Raw genomic sequence first — 17,018 nt, forward strand, 5'->3', positions numbered from 1 at the left:
CTCACCAGCACCCTATACAGTTGCAGTAAAACATGCCTATTCCTATACCCAAATCCTCTCGTTATGAAGGCCAACATAGCATTTGCCTTTTTTACTGCCTGCTGTGCCTGTGCGCTTAATTTCAGCAACTGATGCACAAGAACACCAAGGTCTCACTGAATAGTCTCTCTCTCAATTTACACCAATTCAAATAATAGTCTGCCTTCCTATTTTTGTTACTGAAGTGGATAACCTCACATTTATCGACATTACACTGCATCGACCATATCTATGCCCACTCACTCAGCCTGTCCAAATCATACCGAAGTATCTCTGCGTTCTCCTCACAGCTCACCCTCCCACCCAACTTTGTATCATCTGTAAATTTAGAGATAATTCATTTAGTTCCCTCGTCCGAATCATTAATATGTAATGTGAACAGTTGGGGTTCTCACAAAGATCTTTGCACTAAGGTATGGTAAAGTCGCAATAGTCCCAGATGACCATAGGTTTCTTTCCCCTTTGAGGGAGAGAGGTGACTGGTGGTGGTTTAAATCTGAGGATCACTGAAGGGCAAGATTGAGAAGACGGCATTCATCAATAACCTCTGCAGTATCCCACTAGTCACTGCCTGCCAATTGGGAAAGGACCCATTTATTCCAAAACTCTTTGCTTCCTGTCTGCTAACCAGCTTTCTATCCATCTCAAAACACTACTCACATTTCCATGCGTTTCAATTTTACACAGTAATCTACTATGTGAGACCTTGTCGAAAGCCTTCTGAAAGTATGCCAGGGGAGGTTGTTGAAGCAGATACATTAATGGAGTTCGAATGGCATCTCGACAAATACATGGATAGGATGGGCATAGAGGGATACGGCACTAGGAAATTCTGAGGGTTGTGGTCACGAGTGGTATCATGACCGGTACAGACTTGGAGGGCTGAAGGGCCTGTTCCTGTGCTGTACTGATCTTTGTTCTAAATAAGCCACATCCACTGGTTGTCCCTGGTCAACTCCACTAGTTACATCTTCAAAGAATTCCAGTAAATTTGTCAAGCGTGATTTCCCTTACGTAAATCCATGCTGACTTTGTCTGATTATATCATTGCTTTTCAAATTCTATGCTACAAAATCCTTGATAATGGACTCTGGCAACTTCCCTACACAATGCTAGGCTCACTGGTCTATATTTTACTGTTTTCTCTCTACCTCCCTTTTGAATAGGGAGCTTAAATTAGTTATCTTCAGTATGTCGGAACCATTTCAAAGTCCAAAGAATTTTTCAAAATGTCCACAAATGGATCTACTATTTCTAGGGCCACTTTCTAAGCACTCTGGGATGAAGATTATCAGGTCCTAGAGATTTATCCGCCTTCAATCCATTAATTTCCCCCAAACCATGGGGCAGCAGGGTAGCATGGTGGTTAGCATAAATGCTTCACAGCTCCAGGGTCCCAGGTTCGATTCCCGGCTGGGTCATTGTCTGTGTGGAGTCTGCACGTCCTCCCCCTGTGTGCGTGGGTTTCCTCCGGGTGCTCCGGTTTCCTCCCACAGTCCAAAGATGTGCGGGTTAGGTGGATTGGCCATGCTAAATTGACCGTAGTATCCTAATAAAAGTAAGGTTAAGGGGGGGGGGGTTGTTGGGTTACGGGTATAGGGTGGATACGTGGGTTTGAGTAGGGTGATCATGGCTCGGCACAACATTGAGGGCCGAAGGGTCTGTTCTGTACTGTTCTATGTTGCAAACATGTAACAAATTGATGAAGAACTCACCTTCTGCAATACCACTGCCTGAACTTATGGGATGTACATTCCATAGTGTCTGTATAAAAGAGGCATCTGCTTGTATGGTACCATTGGAAATAGAAATGTGCTGTCAATAGAACAGAGCTATAATCAAATGACCAATTACCAAAACACATTTAAAAAAAAGGATAGAAATGTGGCACCTCACAAATTGCATGATTCGCAAAAAAAGCAGTCCAATTGATGTTTTTTTTCAGCACTGAACATTGTAATTAAACACAAATTCTCAAAAGTTGCAGTTCTTAATAAGCAATCAAATGACACAAAGCTCATCTCCTTACATAAAATCGCAGAGTTAAAAAAAAAGACTAATTTACTTTTATGGACAGATCAAATTTATGGGAGGAATTTCTTAATAGAAAGCAAACTGGAGTGGATGCTGGAAAACCAAAATAAGGCTAAAATATATTTGAAACTCTCAATGGGTCAGGCAGAATTTCTGGTTTTATTTTAACAAAATCATCCTATTGTCAAATAAATTGATTGAACGGAAATGTTGCTAAATTCTGGTGTAAATTTATAACACATTGAAGTCCACTTACTAGATATCTCTCTGATGAAACACTGACCAAGATAAGGTCATCACCAATCCGTACTTTCTCTCCTTCAGAACGTTGTTTGGAAGCAGGGTGAATGGTCCACCAGCATGCCTCACCTAAACATTGTGACACAAGTGAAATGGTCTGTAGATTTCAAACTAAATGTAGAAGAACATCCTTCAGTGTTACACTAACACAACAGAAAAGACAATTTTGTAGCAACAGGTGTCTTCAGAGGTGTAAGATTCACCTTGGCCAGGGGGTCAAAACCAGGATATAGAACCAGCCTCCTTTTGAGATTCCAGAAAGCCCGCCCAACTGTTTTCCCTTTTACATAAAATCCGTAAATGTGGATGTTAATCATTTACAGCACTCCTTGTCCCTTTGTGAAGAAAATGCCAAAGCAGTGTTATGATGATGAATATACAATAGAGTCAGTACAGTCCTTTACCTGTTGAATATTCTTGCAGCCCAACATCAAAAGCAAGCTTGTCCGTTAAAGACCTTGATGTAGTCAAACAAGTCAAATACTAGGAGGAAACATTTATAAATATTGTTTAAAATGAATGTGTATTCACAATATCATTAAACGCTTAATTAGCTCTCAAAATGGAAACTGAACAGGTTGATTTATGAAGCTGGACACTGACGTTTTACTTGCAAAAAAAGTACCAAAATATTCATTAATTTTACTTTGCTTAGAGATAGAAGACATTTGAACCCAACAGAAAAGCATAACATAAAATTAATTATCTTTTGACACATTTTCAACGTACTGATCACACCAGAGCATTTCAGATGTTTTTAGTAATTTTCAAACTCTGGAGAATTACAGAGTAGTTGTAATACATCAGAACATAGCATGCTCATCTTAGGGGACTGAAGGCGGACATGGTAATGTTGCAGGAGATGAACCTTAGAGTAACTGATCAGATTAGATTGAGGTAAGGCTGGGTTAGTCAGGTCTTTCACTCGGGACTGGATTCAAAGACTAGAGGAGTCGCGATCCTGATCAATAAGCGGGTGGTGTTTGAGGCGGGTAGAATAGTCTCGGATGTGGGAGGTCTGTACATTATGGTCAGTGGGAAACTGGAGGGGGTGCAGGTGGTATTAGTAAATGTGTATGCGCCAAATTGGGATGATGTGGAGTTTATAAAGAGGATGCTGGGGAAGATACCGGACCTGGACTCACACAGGGACTGCAACACAATTATTGACCCTAGCTTGGACCGGTCAAGCTCAAAAACAGGCAGGGTGCCAGCAATGGCAAAGGATTCATGGAACACATGGGGGGGGGGGGGGGTGTGTGTGTGTGTGTGTGTGTGTGTGTGTGTGTGGATCAATGGAGATTTGGGCAGCCGAGGGTGAAGGAGTTCTCCTTCTACTCACATGTGCATATAGTGTACTCCGGATTGATTTATTTATTTTGAGCAGGGCCTTACTGGTAGGGGTGGTGGACACGGGGTACTCGGCGATCACAATCTCAGACCATGCTCCGCACTGGGTTGACCTGCAGGTTAATAAAGGCAGTAACCAGCGCCCGCACTGGAGGTTAGATGTGGGACTTTTGGCTGACGAAGGGGTGTGCAAGCGGCTGAGGAAATGCATTCAGAACTACCTGCAGGTCAATGACACGGGGGAAATTTCAGCAGCGGTGGTCTGGGAAGCACTGAAAGCGGTGGTTAGAGGGGAGCTGATCTCGATACGGGCCCATAGGGAGAAGGTGGACAGGGCAGAGACGGACCGACTGGTAAAGGAGATATTAGAGATCTATAGGAGGTATGCGGAGACTCCAGATGCAGGGCTTTTAAGGGAACGGCGGAGGTTACAGGCGGAGTTTGGCTTGTTAACCACAGGGAAGGTGGTAGAGCAGCTGAGAAAGGCGAGGAGGGTGATCTATGCGTATGGAGAGAAGGCCAGCAGAATGCTTGCACTGCAGCTTAGAAAGAGGGAGGCATCCAGGGAGATTGGGAAAGTAAATGACGGAGATGGGAACCTAGTTGGAGATTCAGCAGGCGTGAATCAGGCGTTTAGGGATTTCTACAGTAGGCTGTACAGGTCGGAACCCCTTAGGGGCCGGAGGGGATGAGGCACTTCTTGGGGGGGCTGAATTTCCCGAAGGTGGACGGGGAGCTGGTAGAAGGGCTGGGGGCCCCGATCAGGATGGAAGAGATAGCGGAGGGTCTGACGGCCATGCAGTCGGGTAAAGCCCTGGGGCCGGACAGGTACCCAGTGGAGTTCTATAAAAAGTTCTCTGGGATATTGGGGCCGGTGTTGATGAGGATGTTCAATGAGGCAAAGGAGAGAGGGGTGTTTCCCCCGATGATGTCACAGGCCACGATTTCGCTGATTCTGAAGCGGGACAAGAACCCAGAGCTGTGCAGATCCTACAGGCCGATATACCTGTTGAATGTGGACGCCAAATTGCTGGCATAAATTTTGTCCTCCAAGATTGAGGATTGTGTTGCGGACTTTATTGGGGAGTACCAGACGGGATTTGTTAAGGGTAGGCAGTTGGTGGCCAATGTAAGAAGGTTGTTAAACGTGATCATGATACCCCCGGAAGGCAGAGAGGTGGAGGTAGTGATTGGCAGAAAAGGCATTTGATCGAGTAGAATGGGAATATCTGTGGGAGGTACTGGGAGGGTTCGGATTTGGACTGGGGTCAGATTGCTGCATCAGGCACCTGTGGTAAGCGTACGGACGAATAGGCCAATATCGGACAATTTTAGAATGCATCGGGGAACGAGACAGGGATGTCCCCTCCCCTCTGTTGTGCGCGCTAGCTGTAGAGCCGTTGGCAATTGCTCTGAGAGCCTCAAGGAGGGAGGAGCTCAAGTGGTACCGGAATGTGCCCGGCTGCATCAATTAAATCTGGCCCGACTAGTGGACCAAATGAAGGACAACTTTTGGAGATGGGACGCGCTTACGTTGTCACTGGCTGGGAGGGTGCAGACGGTGAAGATGATGGTCCTCCAGAGATTCCTATTTGTATTTCAGTGTCTCCCCATCTTTATTCCACGGTCCTTTTTTAAACAGGTCAATAAAGTGATCACTGGCTTCGTTTGGGCGGGCAAGACCTGGCAGGTAAGGAAGGTAATGCTTGAGCGGAGTCGGGGAGAGGGCGGGCTGGCGCTGCCTAATTTTAGTAACTATTAACGGGCGCCGAATATAGCCTTGATCAGGAAGTAGGTGGTGGGGGAGGGGTCGGCATGGGAGCATATGGAGGCGGCTTCATGCAAGGGCACCAGTCTGAGGGTATTGGTAACTGTGCCTCTGCCATTCCCGCCGGCATGGTACTCCACCAGCCCCGTGGTGGTGGCGGCCCTGAGAGTCTGGGGGAATGGAGGAGACATGTGGGAGCAGAGGGAGCATTGGTCTGGTCCCCAATCTGTAATAATCACCGGTTTGTCCCGGGAAGTATGGGGGTGTTCCGGATATGGCGGAGAGCAGGGATTGAGAGGATGGGGGATATGTTTATAGAGGGGAGCTTTCAGAGTATGAGGGCACTGGAGGAGAAGTTTGGGTTGGCGAGGGGAAACAAATTCAGCTATCTGCAGATGCGGACTTCCTACGTAAGCAGGTGTCAACCTTCTCACTCCTACTGCTAAGGGGGTTCAGGACAGGATAGTTTACAGAGGGTGGGGAGGAGAAGGGAGCGTCTCTGACATTTTCAAGGAACTTCTGGGGTCAGAGGAGACGCAGACCGAGGAGCTGAAGCGCAAGTGGGAAGAGGAGCTGGGAGGACAGATAGAGGATGGTCTATGGGCAGACGCATTGAGTAGAGTCAATGCGTCCGCAACAGGTGCCAGGCTCAGTCTGGTACAATTCAAGGTCGTTCACCGGGCTCATATGACAGCGGCCCAGATGAGCAGATTCTTTGGGGTGGAAGACAGGTGTACAAAATGTGCGTGAGGACCAGCAAACCATTTCCACATTTTACTGGGCATGTCCGAAGCTTAGGGGATTTTGGCAGGAGTTTGCAGATGTTATGTCCGCGGTGTTAAAAACAAGGGTGGAAATGAGTCCAGAGGTGGCGATTTACAGGGTGTTGGAAGATCCAGGAATCCAGGCGGAGAAAGAGGCAGACGTTCTGGCCTTTGCTTCCCTGGTAGCCCGGAGACGGATACTAGTAGCTTGGAGGGACTCAAAGCCCCCGAAGTCGGAGACCTGGTTATCGGACATGGCTAGCTTTCTCAGTTTGGAGACGTTCGCCTTGAGAGGGTCACTGTTAAGAGTTCACCCAGAGGTGGCAACCGTTCGTTGACTTCTTTGCGGAAAATTAATCGTCAGCAGAAGGTGGGGGGGAGGGGGGTTAGTTTAGCTTAGAGTAGGGGGTTAATAAACGTGGGACCTGTGAGGGAGGGAGACAGCTTTTGCACTATGTTTATAGTTTCATGCACAATGTTTATTTTGTTGTTGTTATAATACCAAAAATACCTCAATAAAATGTTTATTAAAAAAAAAAGAACGTAGCATGCTGTTGGGATAACACATCTTTTTCCAAATTCTGAAAATATAGCAATAGTTCTGCTATTCAATTGGAACATGACTGATTTGTAGCTCACTTCCAGTTATACTCATGGGTGACTTACATCTTATTATCCTTGCCTAATAAATCTATTTGCTTCAGTTTTGAAATTTTCAATTGACCTTCCTTTGGGAGAGAATCCAAGATTTTCACTACTCTTTGCATGGAGAAGTGCTTCTTGACATTACGCTGGATTGCCCAGCTCAGCGTTAAGGTTATGCCCCCTTATTCCGGTCTCCCCCGACAAAGGAAATAAGCTTCAGAACATAAACAGCAAAACTGGATGAAGAGAATGGACATTTACTCTTCACACCATGAGCACTGTGATATTCACAGCAATTTATAATAGATATGGATGCGGGAACTACCTATGATCTGAACATACAAATGGTGAGCAGATATTCTTACCAAGTCTTTATCAACCTAATGTGTGCTTCTATATTCCAAATTTGAATCACTTGATTGCATGTACATATAAAAATATATATTGTGTGTGTGAGCATCTTTAGCAGGTTTTGTTTTGTTCTGTGTTCAGCAGCTGGACAGGATTCCTGGGGGCTTGTCTAACAAAGTAAGTTGCTCACGGCTGTAATTTGCTAAAACCATTATTTATAGCTACAATATATATATTGGGACCTCTGTACGAGGTTGGAACTTCTCCTCCCTTCAGATCTCCGTTACTCAATCATGTGGTGTTACATCACCATCACACCAGAATCATGGGCTTCTAATGTTAACTTCTCACTCCTCAGGTTTAACAAGCTTCTTTGAAATTGTAATTTACACAATGAGAAATCTATCATTCTCATCATTGCAGTTTATTCTAGCTTTAGCTGGCACCCATCCCTGCTACATTAATCTTATAATCCATGATCATATTAAACAAGATCTTCTTTCACTCAATCTGTGTATTCCACCTCAATGTCTCAGCTCAGGTTCTATATATTTTGGCAACTGGACTTATGTGTGTTTCCCTCTGCTCTATCATTGGTAGTAAGCCTTTTTAGGAATCATACTCCTATGCTCTGGATTACTCTTCCTCCTGCATATATCCTCTGCAACCATGCATTTGGTCACTTAGTCCAAATCTCTCCCAATTCCCCCTTTGGACTCAGCTACCTCCTTCTGTCAATTATTTTGGGATATTTTGCTTTATTTGCATTATGCAAGTGTAAGTTTTCAAAACCATAAGACGGCTGAGAACATTTTTCTACTGGGATCAGGTGAGCAAGAGTGAAGCAGTTAAGTTCTTCCTGTCGGTATTGTAAAACATACTGTAATAGTGACTCCTTGGCTGACCTATTTTAATGGCAATATTTCAATGAACCCCCTTCATGTGCCCATACGTACCATTCCACTATAAGCATGTCGGAGGAGAATAGCATGACCATAAAGAAGGGTTCTGTGGCCACCTCCCTGAGCCTATAAATAAAAAGAGAATATTACTTTCCAACCAATTGGCCAGCGACTTAAGCCATAAGGTGACAACATCTTGTGCTCTAAAACTCTCCTGCATTCTGCAAAAACATTAGCTGCAGTGACAAGTCATTAGGAATAACCAATTCAAGTATGGTAGGGAATCGGCTTCAACCAGTGGTGTTAAATGGAACTTATTAAAGTACTATAACAAATTAGATAGTTATTACAACCAGGAACTGGATAGTGCTGCAGTGGAATAAAACAACAAAGATGGGAGTCAAAATGTTAAAATTACAAACCATGAAGGCGCACAGTTGTTAATTTCCAGCTCATAGTCCAGAGAAAAATACCAGTTCTCCAGGTTGAAATTAAACTATCACTAATCAAGTTGGATGAGCTAAACGCCAAATTGCTTTTCAACTAAGAATTTCTATCATTATTCCAAATGTGGGGTTGCACAAAGGTCAATAATTTTTCAGTATTAGTCATTTAACTGACAAGATCAGAATTTGTGTCATCTGGGAGTAGCACAGGGGCGGTAATTTATAGTTGCTGTTTTTAGTAAATTCTTAACGAATAGGTTGCTAGGATTTCTGTGAATGCCTTGGGGAATCAGCATTGAATATTCTGTCCATTATTCTGTGGAAACCATAAGAGAGCACCATTTAGTTTCTATAAATTCCTTTACCTATGTTGCTATCACTTCTCAATCTGAGGAAACACTGTTAGATAGAACATAGAACATAGAACAGTACAGCACAGAACAGGCCCTTCGGCCCTCGATGTTGTGCTGAGCAATGATCACCCTACTTAAACCCACGTAACCCATATACCCGTAACCCAACAATCCCCCCATTAACCTTACACTACGGGCAATTTAGCATGGCCAATCCACCTAACCCGCACATCTTTGGACGAGATGAGATGGATGAGATGTGGAAGCTCATAGAAATTTGGCAGGGAAGGATCGAGAATGCAACTTTTCTCAGTGGTAATTGCTTTAACTCTCCCTGATCACTAAGAAAAGGAGTTGGGCATGCAGAGCAGTAAAAAAAGTGTCTCCTTTTCCTGCTCAACTCCAGCAGATTTGCAATTTTAATGCTGCTGGTTCTGGGAGGAGATGAGGCTCCTGCTGGACTGACATCCGAGGAATAATTGAGTAAACCCCAATTAACATTTAACCAGCTCCAAAGTGCCATTTAATATATTTGTTGATGCATCCTTATAGCCTGGGGCTCTTATTTTAGTAATATTAGCACCACACCAGCGTTTCCCCTGCTTTGCAACTATTATTTTTTTTTTCTGTCTCCATCTCACCGGCTTCAAATTCTGACTTTGGTATCTTTCCATACAATTCCCATTGTCATCTGTATATTTGTCTTGATTCTCTCTGCTTATTCACCGATAATTCTGTCACCTGTGTGCTCACATTATGTTCACACAGCCAGCACTGATCAATGGTGCCTTTCCATTGTACCTTTTCCAATTCTCATGAGATAGATAATTTTATTTATCAGTACAATGCGTTCCAGCATCCTGATCCTGTGGAAGAACTGCTTATGACTTTCAGTTGCCTGGCTGGCTTTACAAATCTTGCGCCAGTTTCTTGTTGGTGCTAAGGCCCCGGTCTTTCTTAAGACCATAATATGTAAGGTGCAGATGTAGGCCATTCGGCTCATCAAGTCTGCTCCACCATTCAGTGAGATCATTTACGTGATAATCCTCAACTCCACTTTCCCAGCGTATCCCCATAACCCTCGATTCCCTTACTGGTTATAAATCTCTCTATCTCAGCCTTGAACATACTTAATGACCCAGCCACTACAGCTCTCTGTGGCAAAGAATTCCACAGATACACTGCCCTCTGGGTGAAGAAATTTTCCCCTCATCTCGGTGTTAATTGGGCAACCCCCTTACTCTGAGATTGTGCCCCCTGGTCCTAGATTCACCCACAAGGAGAAACAACCTCTTGGTATCTATCCCCCCAAGCCCCTTGAAAATCCTACATTAGTGACGGCCTACTCTTGTTAGCAGGACTTAATGGCTTTTTGGTCAGATTACTTCTATAATTGTGGATGCAGCTGTCAAAAAACTGGTATAGTTTTCCAATGGACCATGAGTTGAAAATGACAGATTGACTTACCTTTATCATAAACTTCTAGAAAGCAGGAAAGATGAAAGCAAATAAAATGGATTAACATTAAGATGTGATTTTGCACTTTACATCAAGTTGGTAGTGCAAAATATTAGTTGCTGTTTCAAACTGGTCATCCATTTCTCTCAACCACTGAGTAAAGATTTTCATGTTGAACTACATATAAACTACATATAATCTTCAAAACAATTAGCTAATGTAAGCATAAAGTTACAGTGAAATGTATGATAAAAATTTGATTTTGGATTATATCCTTTAACTTGCAAATAAAATCAAATAAAGCCACTTATATTTTGAGTCAAACCAATTCCACACCTTACGCCTCACAACTAATCAGCTTTCTGGAAGCAGGAATTTAAGCTTAAAGTGAAATGAAATTGAGATTTAGTGAGGAAACATAGAAAATCCTTGTGGGAACATATTAATTCTACTTTTGATCTTCTAATACTTCTATGAGAATGGAGGAAAAAATATCTGAAGCAATTGTCTCAAGGCAAGCCGGTTTCCTCTAGTTTTGCACATGAGATTCAAGACCACAAAACAAAGATGTAATTTAGTCACCTTTTAAAAGTGGTACATTCAACTGTTCTTCATGTACAGTAATTTGATATTATTGGTACACAAGTAGCAACGCTTATGGTAAATATGCATGGAAGCAGGGTTGGTTGGAGTGCACAAATTGCTCTTTGATGCAAATTGTAGAGTTGGGCAACACAACATTCAGACACTAAAGCTAGAGTACTGGTGGGAACATATAATGACAGCATGATAAGTTTACATAGGCAGTTTTTGTTCTAAATGGAATATAACAGAAAGTAAGTTATTTTCTTTGGACAGGAACAGAGCACGGATATCAGAGCGCTGAATTCCAAAGGAGTTGTCCAGGTTTCCTGCTGTAATTTGGGAAGGATATCAGCGATACACCCAGAGAAACTGCATTTTTAGCCATTTGCACCGTTTTATCAGTGGCTCTACCACTGTGAGTCAAGGAGAAGCCGGCCAGGGAATTTCAGGGTCAAGGTTTAATGCATTGTATGATATAGATGGTTGTAACTTTGTATGAAGTATTCTCATGGTGCATTTTAATGTTTAAGATATGGTGACTATTATAAAATCTTTATATTTGTGCAAAACATTTTTCATAAGGGAACAATACAAGGGTGTGTATGTTGACTACATTTGAGGTACAAATTTGAATTAAGTACTGCCTGTCTATCGTGATTAATGTAACAAATCCCAGTGCTCTATTTGAACAATAGCAGGGAGTTCTGATCAACCTCCCCACTCATCATCACAGGTAATCTGGTCATGTAGTTGACCCTTGCTTACGAAGCAATAGTGATGACAATTCAAACGGACTGAGATGTCCTGAGGATGTGATGAGGAATGATTCCTTCTTCTTTCCGTAAGTGGTATTATTATTACATAGAATTTACAGAATTTACAGTGCAGAAGGAGGCCATTCGGCCCATCGAGTCTGCACCGGCTCTTGGAAAGAGCACCCTACCCAAGGTTAACACCTCCACCCTGTCCCCATAATCCAGTACCCCACCCAACACTAAGGGCAATTTTGGACACTAAGGGCAATTTATCATGGCCAATCCACCTAACCTGCACATCTTTGGACTGTGGGAGGAAACCGGAGCACCCGGAGGAAACCCACGCACACACGGGGAGGATGTGCAGACTCCACACAGACAGCGACCCAAGCCGGAATCGAACCTGGGACCCTGGAGCTGTGAAGCGATTGTGCTATCCACAATGCTACCGTGCTGCCACTGGTATTGGTACTGGTAATTAAAGGATTCTTTGAAACAAACCTGTGTGTAATGAAATGCATTTTGAAAAATATTGAGACAACCACTGTAACCTTAAGCATCGAGAATGTTAAATGTTACTACTTATAGCTTCTCACTGATGTAATCTGTTCCTACCCTCTCCTTTGCTTTCTGTGAGATGTAATAGTCTTCACAAACTTTTCCATCATTAATAGAGTTTGGTGCACAGAACTGTTTCGTTCATCCGTTAGTCAGTCACAAATTATTTACTCAGTGAAGGTTCTTGTGCAAAACCACACAATCCCCTGGAACTCTTCAGTCAATTATAGTTAATTTGTTTCCTATTAATTGTTAAATGAATGCATGCACACACACAATAAACATCACGGTCGGAATTCTCCGGTTATCAGGGTTCACTTTTGCCACTGGTAGCATACCCCTGCCAGGGGGTTTCACAGCGATGTGGGGTAGTTTCAATCGGAAATTCCATTGAAAATGGTGGGAGGTTAGAATCCCCGGTGAACGGTGCATGGCCGAGAAGCATGCGGCTGGGAACCGGAGAATTTCCCCCCCCCCCCCCACTTAAGTTACTTCTTATTTGTAGCTACTAACACTTAATGGCTAACCACGTGTATATTTCCTCTTCATAGAAATATGAAAATGAAATGAAATGAAATGAAAAATATCAGAGCAACGATAGTTACCCTCAGAGATTGTTTCTTCTTGGCACTGTTGGAACTTCTTTTGACAGAGCCCTTAATACAATAAAAACAAAACTATTAAAAATATTTTAGCTGTGTTCTTCTGGTCGAAACCAGGAATGTTATTACCTCAACAGTATACAGTTGATGTTGAATGTTATGTTATCGATCCTTCCAATGTCAATGCATCCAGTGCTATAAAATGATGATTTAATTCAATAAATTGTGAGGAGAATTGTACTGTTATGTTTCTAATGTAAAATGTCGTTAAGATACCTAAACTAATAGCACATGGGAATGTTCGGTTATCAAATTGTGAATGGTAAATGCCTGCACTAAACCTAACAAGGGATATGTTTATATATATTCCTGCAAGAGATTTATTACATAAAGATAATGGGTCACAAATAGATATCATAATTTGCAAAATTGAAATTCTAATATTCAATAGAAGACCCTCAAAAATGCTATAAAATATTGCACAAAACATATTTCAAAATTTCCTGATTTACACTCCTCAATTAAACAAAAAGACACAAATCTTTCACTTGGTGTGCACCAGATTGTTTACTATCATTGTCCTGTGTCATGAGTTTCCTTTTAGAGAAATAGGAATCTCTTCTTTGTCTACATCTTGCCTAGAAGCTCTTTGCATTTGTCAAATCAACTCATTGCTTTTTCTCCTGTCCTTTGCATCATTTTCTTATCTTTACCACTATTTCTGCAGACCTACACCATCCTCCCCAATAAATAAATATACTTAAACTTGGAGAGTTGGGAAAGAAAGGGGGGCATCCATTTTTTATATGCAGCTTCCAACCTTCTTTTTGTCTTCATATCGCGGGTATGGTCTCTGGTCAAGATGGTCGACAAAGATAGCATGCACCCAACAATCCTTTGTCACTCTCATGTAGGAGAAACAAGAGATAGATTTAAGGTGGCTTATGTTACAATTTCCCATCCATCATTCTTTTGGAAAGCTGCATTAAGCCGACACCATACTCTTGAAAACTACTTGAAACACACATTAGGCCTCTTGCACATACTCATCAGGGGCTTAAAGCTTGTTTGAGGATTCTCTTCAAAACCTGTCAGCATGAAGCAGCACGGGTGGAATCACTGTATACCCATTACAGGGCAGGTGATACAGTGAGGAATAAAAAAAACAGGCTCAAAGCCTTTACTGGGACTTCCCCGACTTGAATGGTGCCCGAGGCAGGAAAACACTTTGGGATCTGACTGGGGTCAAAGCAGCTCTATTTCATACATCCCAACAGCAGTCCAATAGAAGTTGTGATATGGAGATGCCGGCGTTGGACTGCAGTGGACAGTAAGAAGTCCAGTCCAACAGGTTTATTTGGAATCACTAGCTTTCGGAGCACAGCTCCTTCATCAGGTGAAACCTGACAATAGAAGTTGGAAATCCAACCGAATGTGAAATCCAGCCCATGGAGGCTACCATATCACACTGTGTTGCAATGTGTGATGTGCCCTGACGCTGCAATGGATAACATTATTGCAGTTTCCAAAAAGGACTGTAGCATTCACTATATCGCCGGGGGCGATTATGACCCCTCTCTCTTCGTCCGTGAGAAAGTCGGCGTGGGCTCAAAAACAGGAGAGAATTGAAAACGCGATTCCTCCATCAAGGTTCCTTAGACAGCAACTTCCAAACCCACAACCACTACCATCTAGAAGGTCAAGAGCAGCAGATACCTGGGAACCCCACCACCTGGAAGTTCCCCTCCAAGTCACTCACCACCATGACTTGGAAATAAATTGCCGTTCCTTCACTGTCGCTGGGGCAACATAGAACATAGAACATAGAACGATACAGCGCAGCACAGGCCCTTCGGCCCACGATGTTGCACCGACATGGGCAGTCAAAAACTAAAGGCCATCTAACCTACACTATGCCATTATCATCCATATGCTTATCCAATAAACTTTTAAATGCCCTCAATGTTGGCGAGTTCACTACTGTTGCAGGTAGGGCATTCCGCGGCCTCACCACTCTGCGTAAAAAACCTACCTCTGACGTCTGTCCTATATCTATTACCCCTCAATTTAAGGCTATGTCCCCTCGTGCTAGCCACCTCCATCCGCGGGAGAAGGCTCTCACTGTCCACCCTATCTAACCCTCTGATCATTTTGTATGCCTCTATTAAGTCACCTCTTAACCTTCTTCTCTCTAACGAAAACAACCTCAAGTCCATCAGCCTTTCCTCATAAGATTTTCCCTCCATACCAGGCAACATCCTGGAACTTCCTCCCTAACACATAGTGGATGTACCTACACCTGAAGGACTGCAGTGGTTCAAGAAGGCAGCTCACCACCACTTTCTGACGGTCAATTAGGGATGGGCAATAAATGCTAGCCTAACCAGAGATGCCCACATCCCGTAAATAATTTTCTCTTTAAATTGTCTTTTGTAGTCTTACGGAATATTTACCTGCTGGCAGCATGACATAACAGCAGCTTCAATGACAACAAGGCATGAGGCAGTCAGAAGGATCCCTTTAGGGGCGTAGAAGTATAGCCCTTGGGAGGGATGGGGGGGTAGAGGGACCTGACCGGGCAGTCTCTGCCAGTTTGACACTGTTGTGCCGGGGGCACTGCCAGGACAGGAACCTGATAAAAGCCCCTTGGGGAGGGAGGGGTGCATATGTGTGAGGTGGGTGGGGTTGAGGGAAGAGAGGACTTTCGGGGGGGGTGGGGGGGAGATCTTCCTGCAATGACTGTTGGGGCGGGGAGAACCCCATGACGTGGGCAGCCAGATGTGGCTGCAGTGCTGTTCGGGCACACTTTAAAGATAGCACCGCAATCTGTTTGAAGCCCAGTTCTAAGAGTCTCCGCTTCGCTACGTCGACAGTGTTACTCACACCCACTCAGTTTTGCTTTCTAAAAGGTGTACGATTCTGTGAGAAATCCCACCTACTCCGTTTTTCTCACTGGTACTTTTTCCATTTTTTGGTAAGATTCCGCTCATCATTTAATGTGAATATATAAATAACATGCACTAATAAGATTTTCCTACAATGAACTCCAGATTATTATTTGATAAGCTTGGTGATTTCCTCACAGTCCTTAAAACTTCAATGATAAGAGATCAATTGAATATAGTATCCTGGGGATCATGAAATGCGACAATCTGCATCGCCAGTGGGTTAAACAAAGCCAAAAAGTAATTCTGCCACTGAATTTGGCACACTGATTATCAAAAATAATAGTAAATGCACTTCAAATTACATTAATAAACTGCAGTAATTTCATTATTGCCCTGTTTGATTTGATCTGATTTGCTTGCGGAATTCACTCATTTTTAATGCAATATATTTAATAGAAATTAAAGACTGTTTAATCAGTAAACAGCTCAAATGCAAACCAGCAAAAGACACTTTTTTAAAGCGTGGAATCAACCAAATAAACTATTTATATTCTTATCATACAAACACAAATTTTAAAACAGATACACACAAGCGCAAGAGGAATCTTAGTGATTATTTTCTTATAAATCCACTCCCTCCCTTCTGACCACATGCATGCAGGGGTGGAGAGAAAAGCAGATGAATGCACATACCCATTTGGTGAACTCTATTGGCTTGCATGTTCAAACAAAAGAATAGTAGAGAGAGGATCAATTACAATGCTATATTTGCACATCTGTCACATTTCTCCCAGATACCTTTATGTTTCAACATTGCAGAGTTGCTGCAAAGGGATGAATACAAAACAAACTACTGGTTTTAGGAATCTGGAGTGCAATCCTAGTTTGGTTGTGTTGCTGACAAAGAGCACTATTAATAATCTCTTAACAATGGGATATTTAAGTAGCGTTCCAGATTAGCATATTCCGTGAAGGATTTAATAAACTGGATGTCAACCTAATGGCTTGATTATTTTCCAAATCACATTTGTGTGTGAATGCATACCTAGGCCAGAATCTCCGGCCGTTGGGATTATATTTCCCTGCTGGAAGGCACTCCCGCACGCGGGTTTCCTGGAGGCGAGGGGTAGCTTCATTGGGAACTCCTATTGATAAGCGGTGGGAAGAGTGAATCCCGCCGCCAGTGAACAGCACGTCACCAAGGAAACATGAAGCAGGGG

At 43.0% G+C, this 17,018-nt stretch overlaps 1 protein-coding gene across 1 annotated transcript in view; it reads right to left on the minus strand.

Annotated features, from left to right (window-relative positions):
* ryr3 (ryanodine receptor 3) overlaps positions 1–17,018 on the minus strand; it is a 500,545-nt gene that overhangs the window by 362,468 nt on the left and 121,059 nt on the right. The window contains 5 exon segments of the mRNA XM_038785757.1: positions 1,755–1,854; positions 2,330–2,442; positions 2,778–2,856; positions 8,208–8,279; positions 12,914–12,964. Coding sequence (XP_038641685.1) covers positions 1,755–1,854; positions 2,330–2,442; positions 2,778–2,856; positions 8,208–8,279; positions 12,914–12,964 — 415 coding nt within the window.

This window comes from Scyliorhinus canicula, chromosome 2 (genome assembly GCF_902713615.1).
Source record: "Scyliorhinus canicula chromosome 2, sScyCan1.1, whole genome shotgun sequence".
NCBI lineage: Eukaryota > Metazoa > Chordata > Chondrichthyes > Carcharhiniformes > Scyliorhinidae > Scyliorhinus > Scyliorhinus canicula.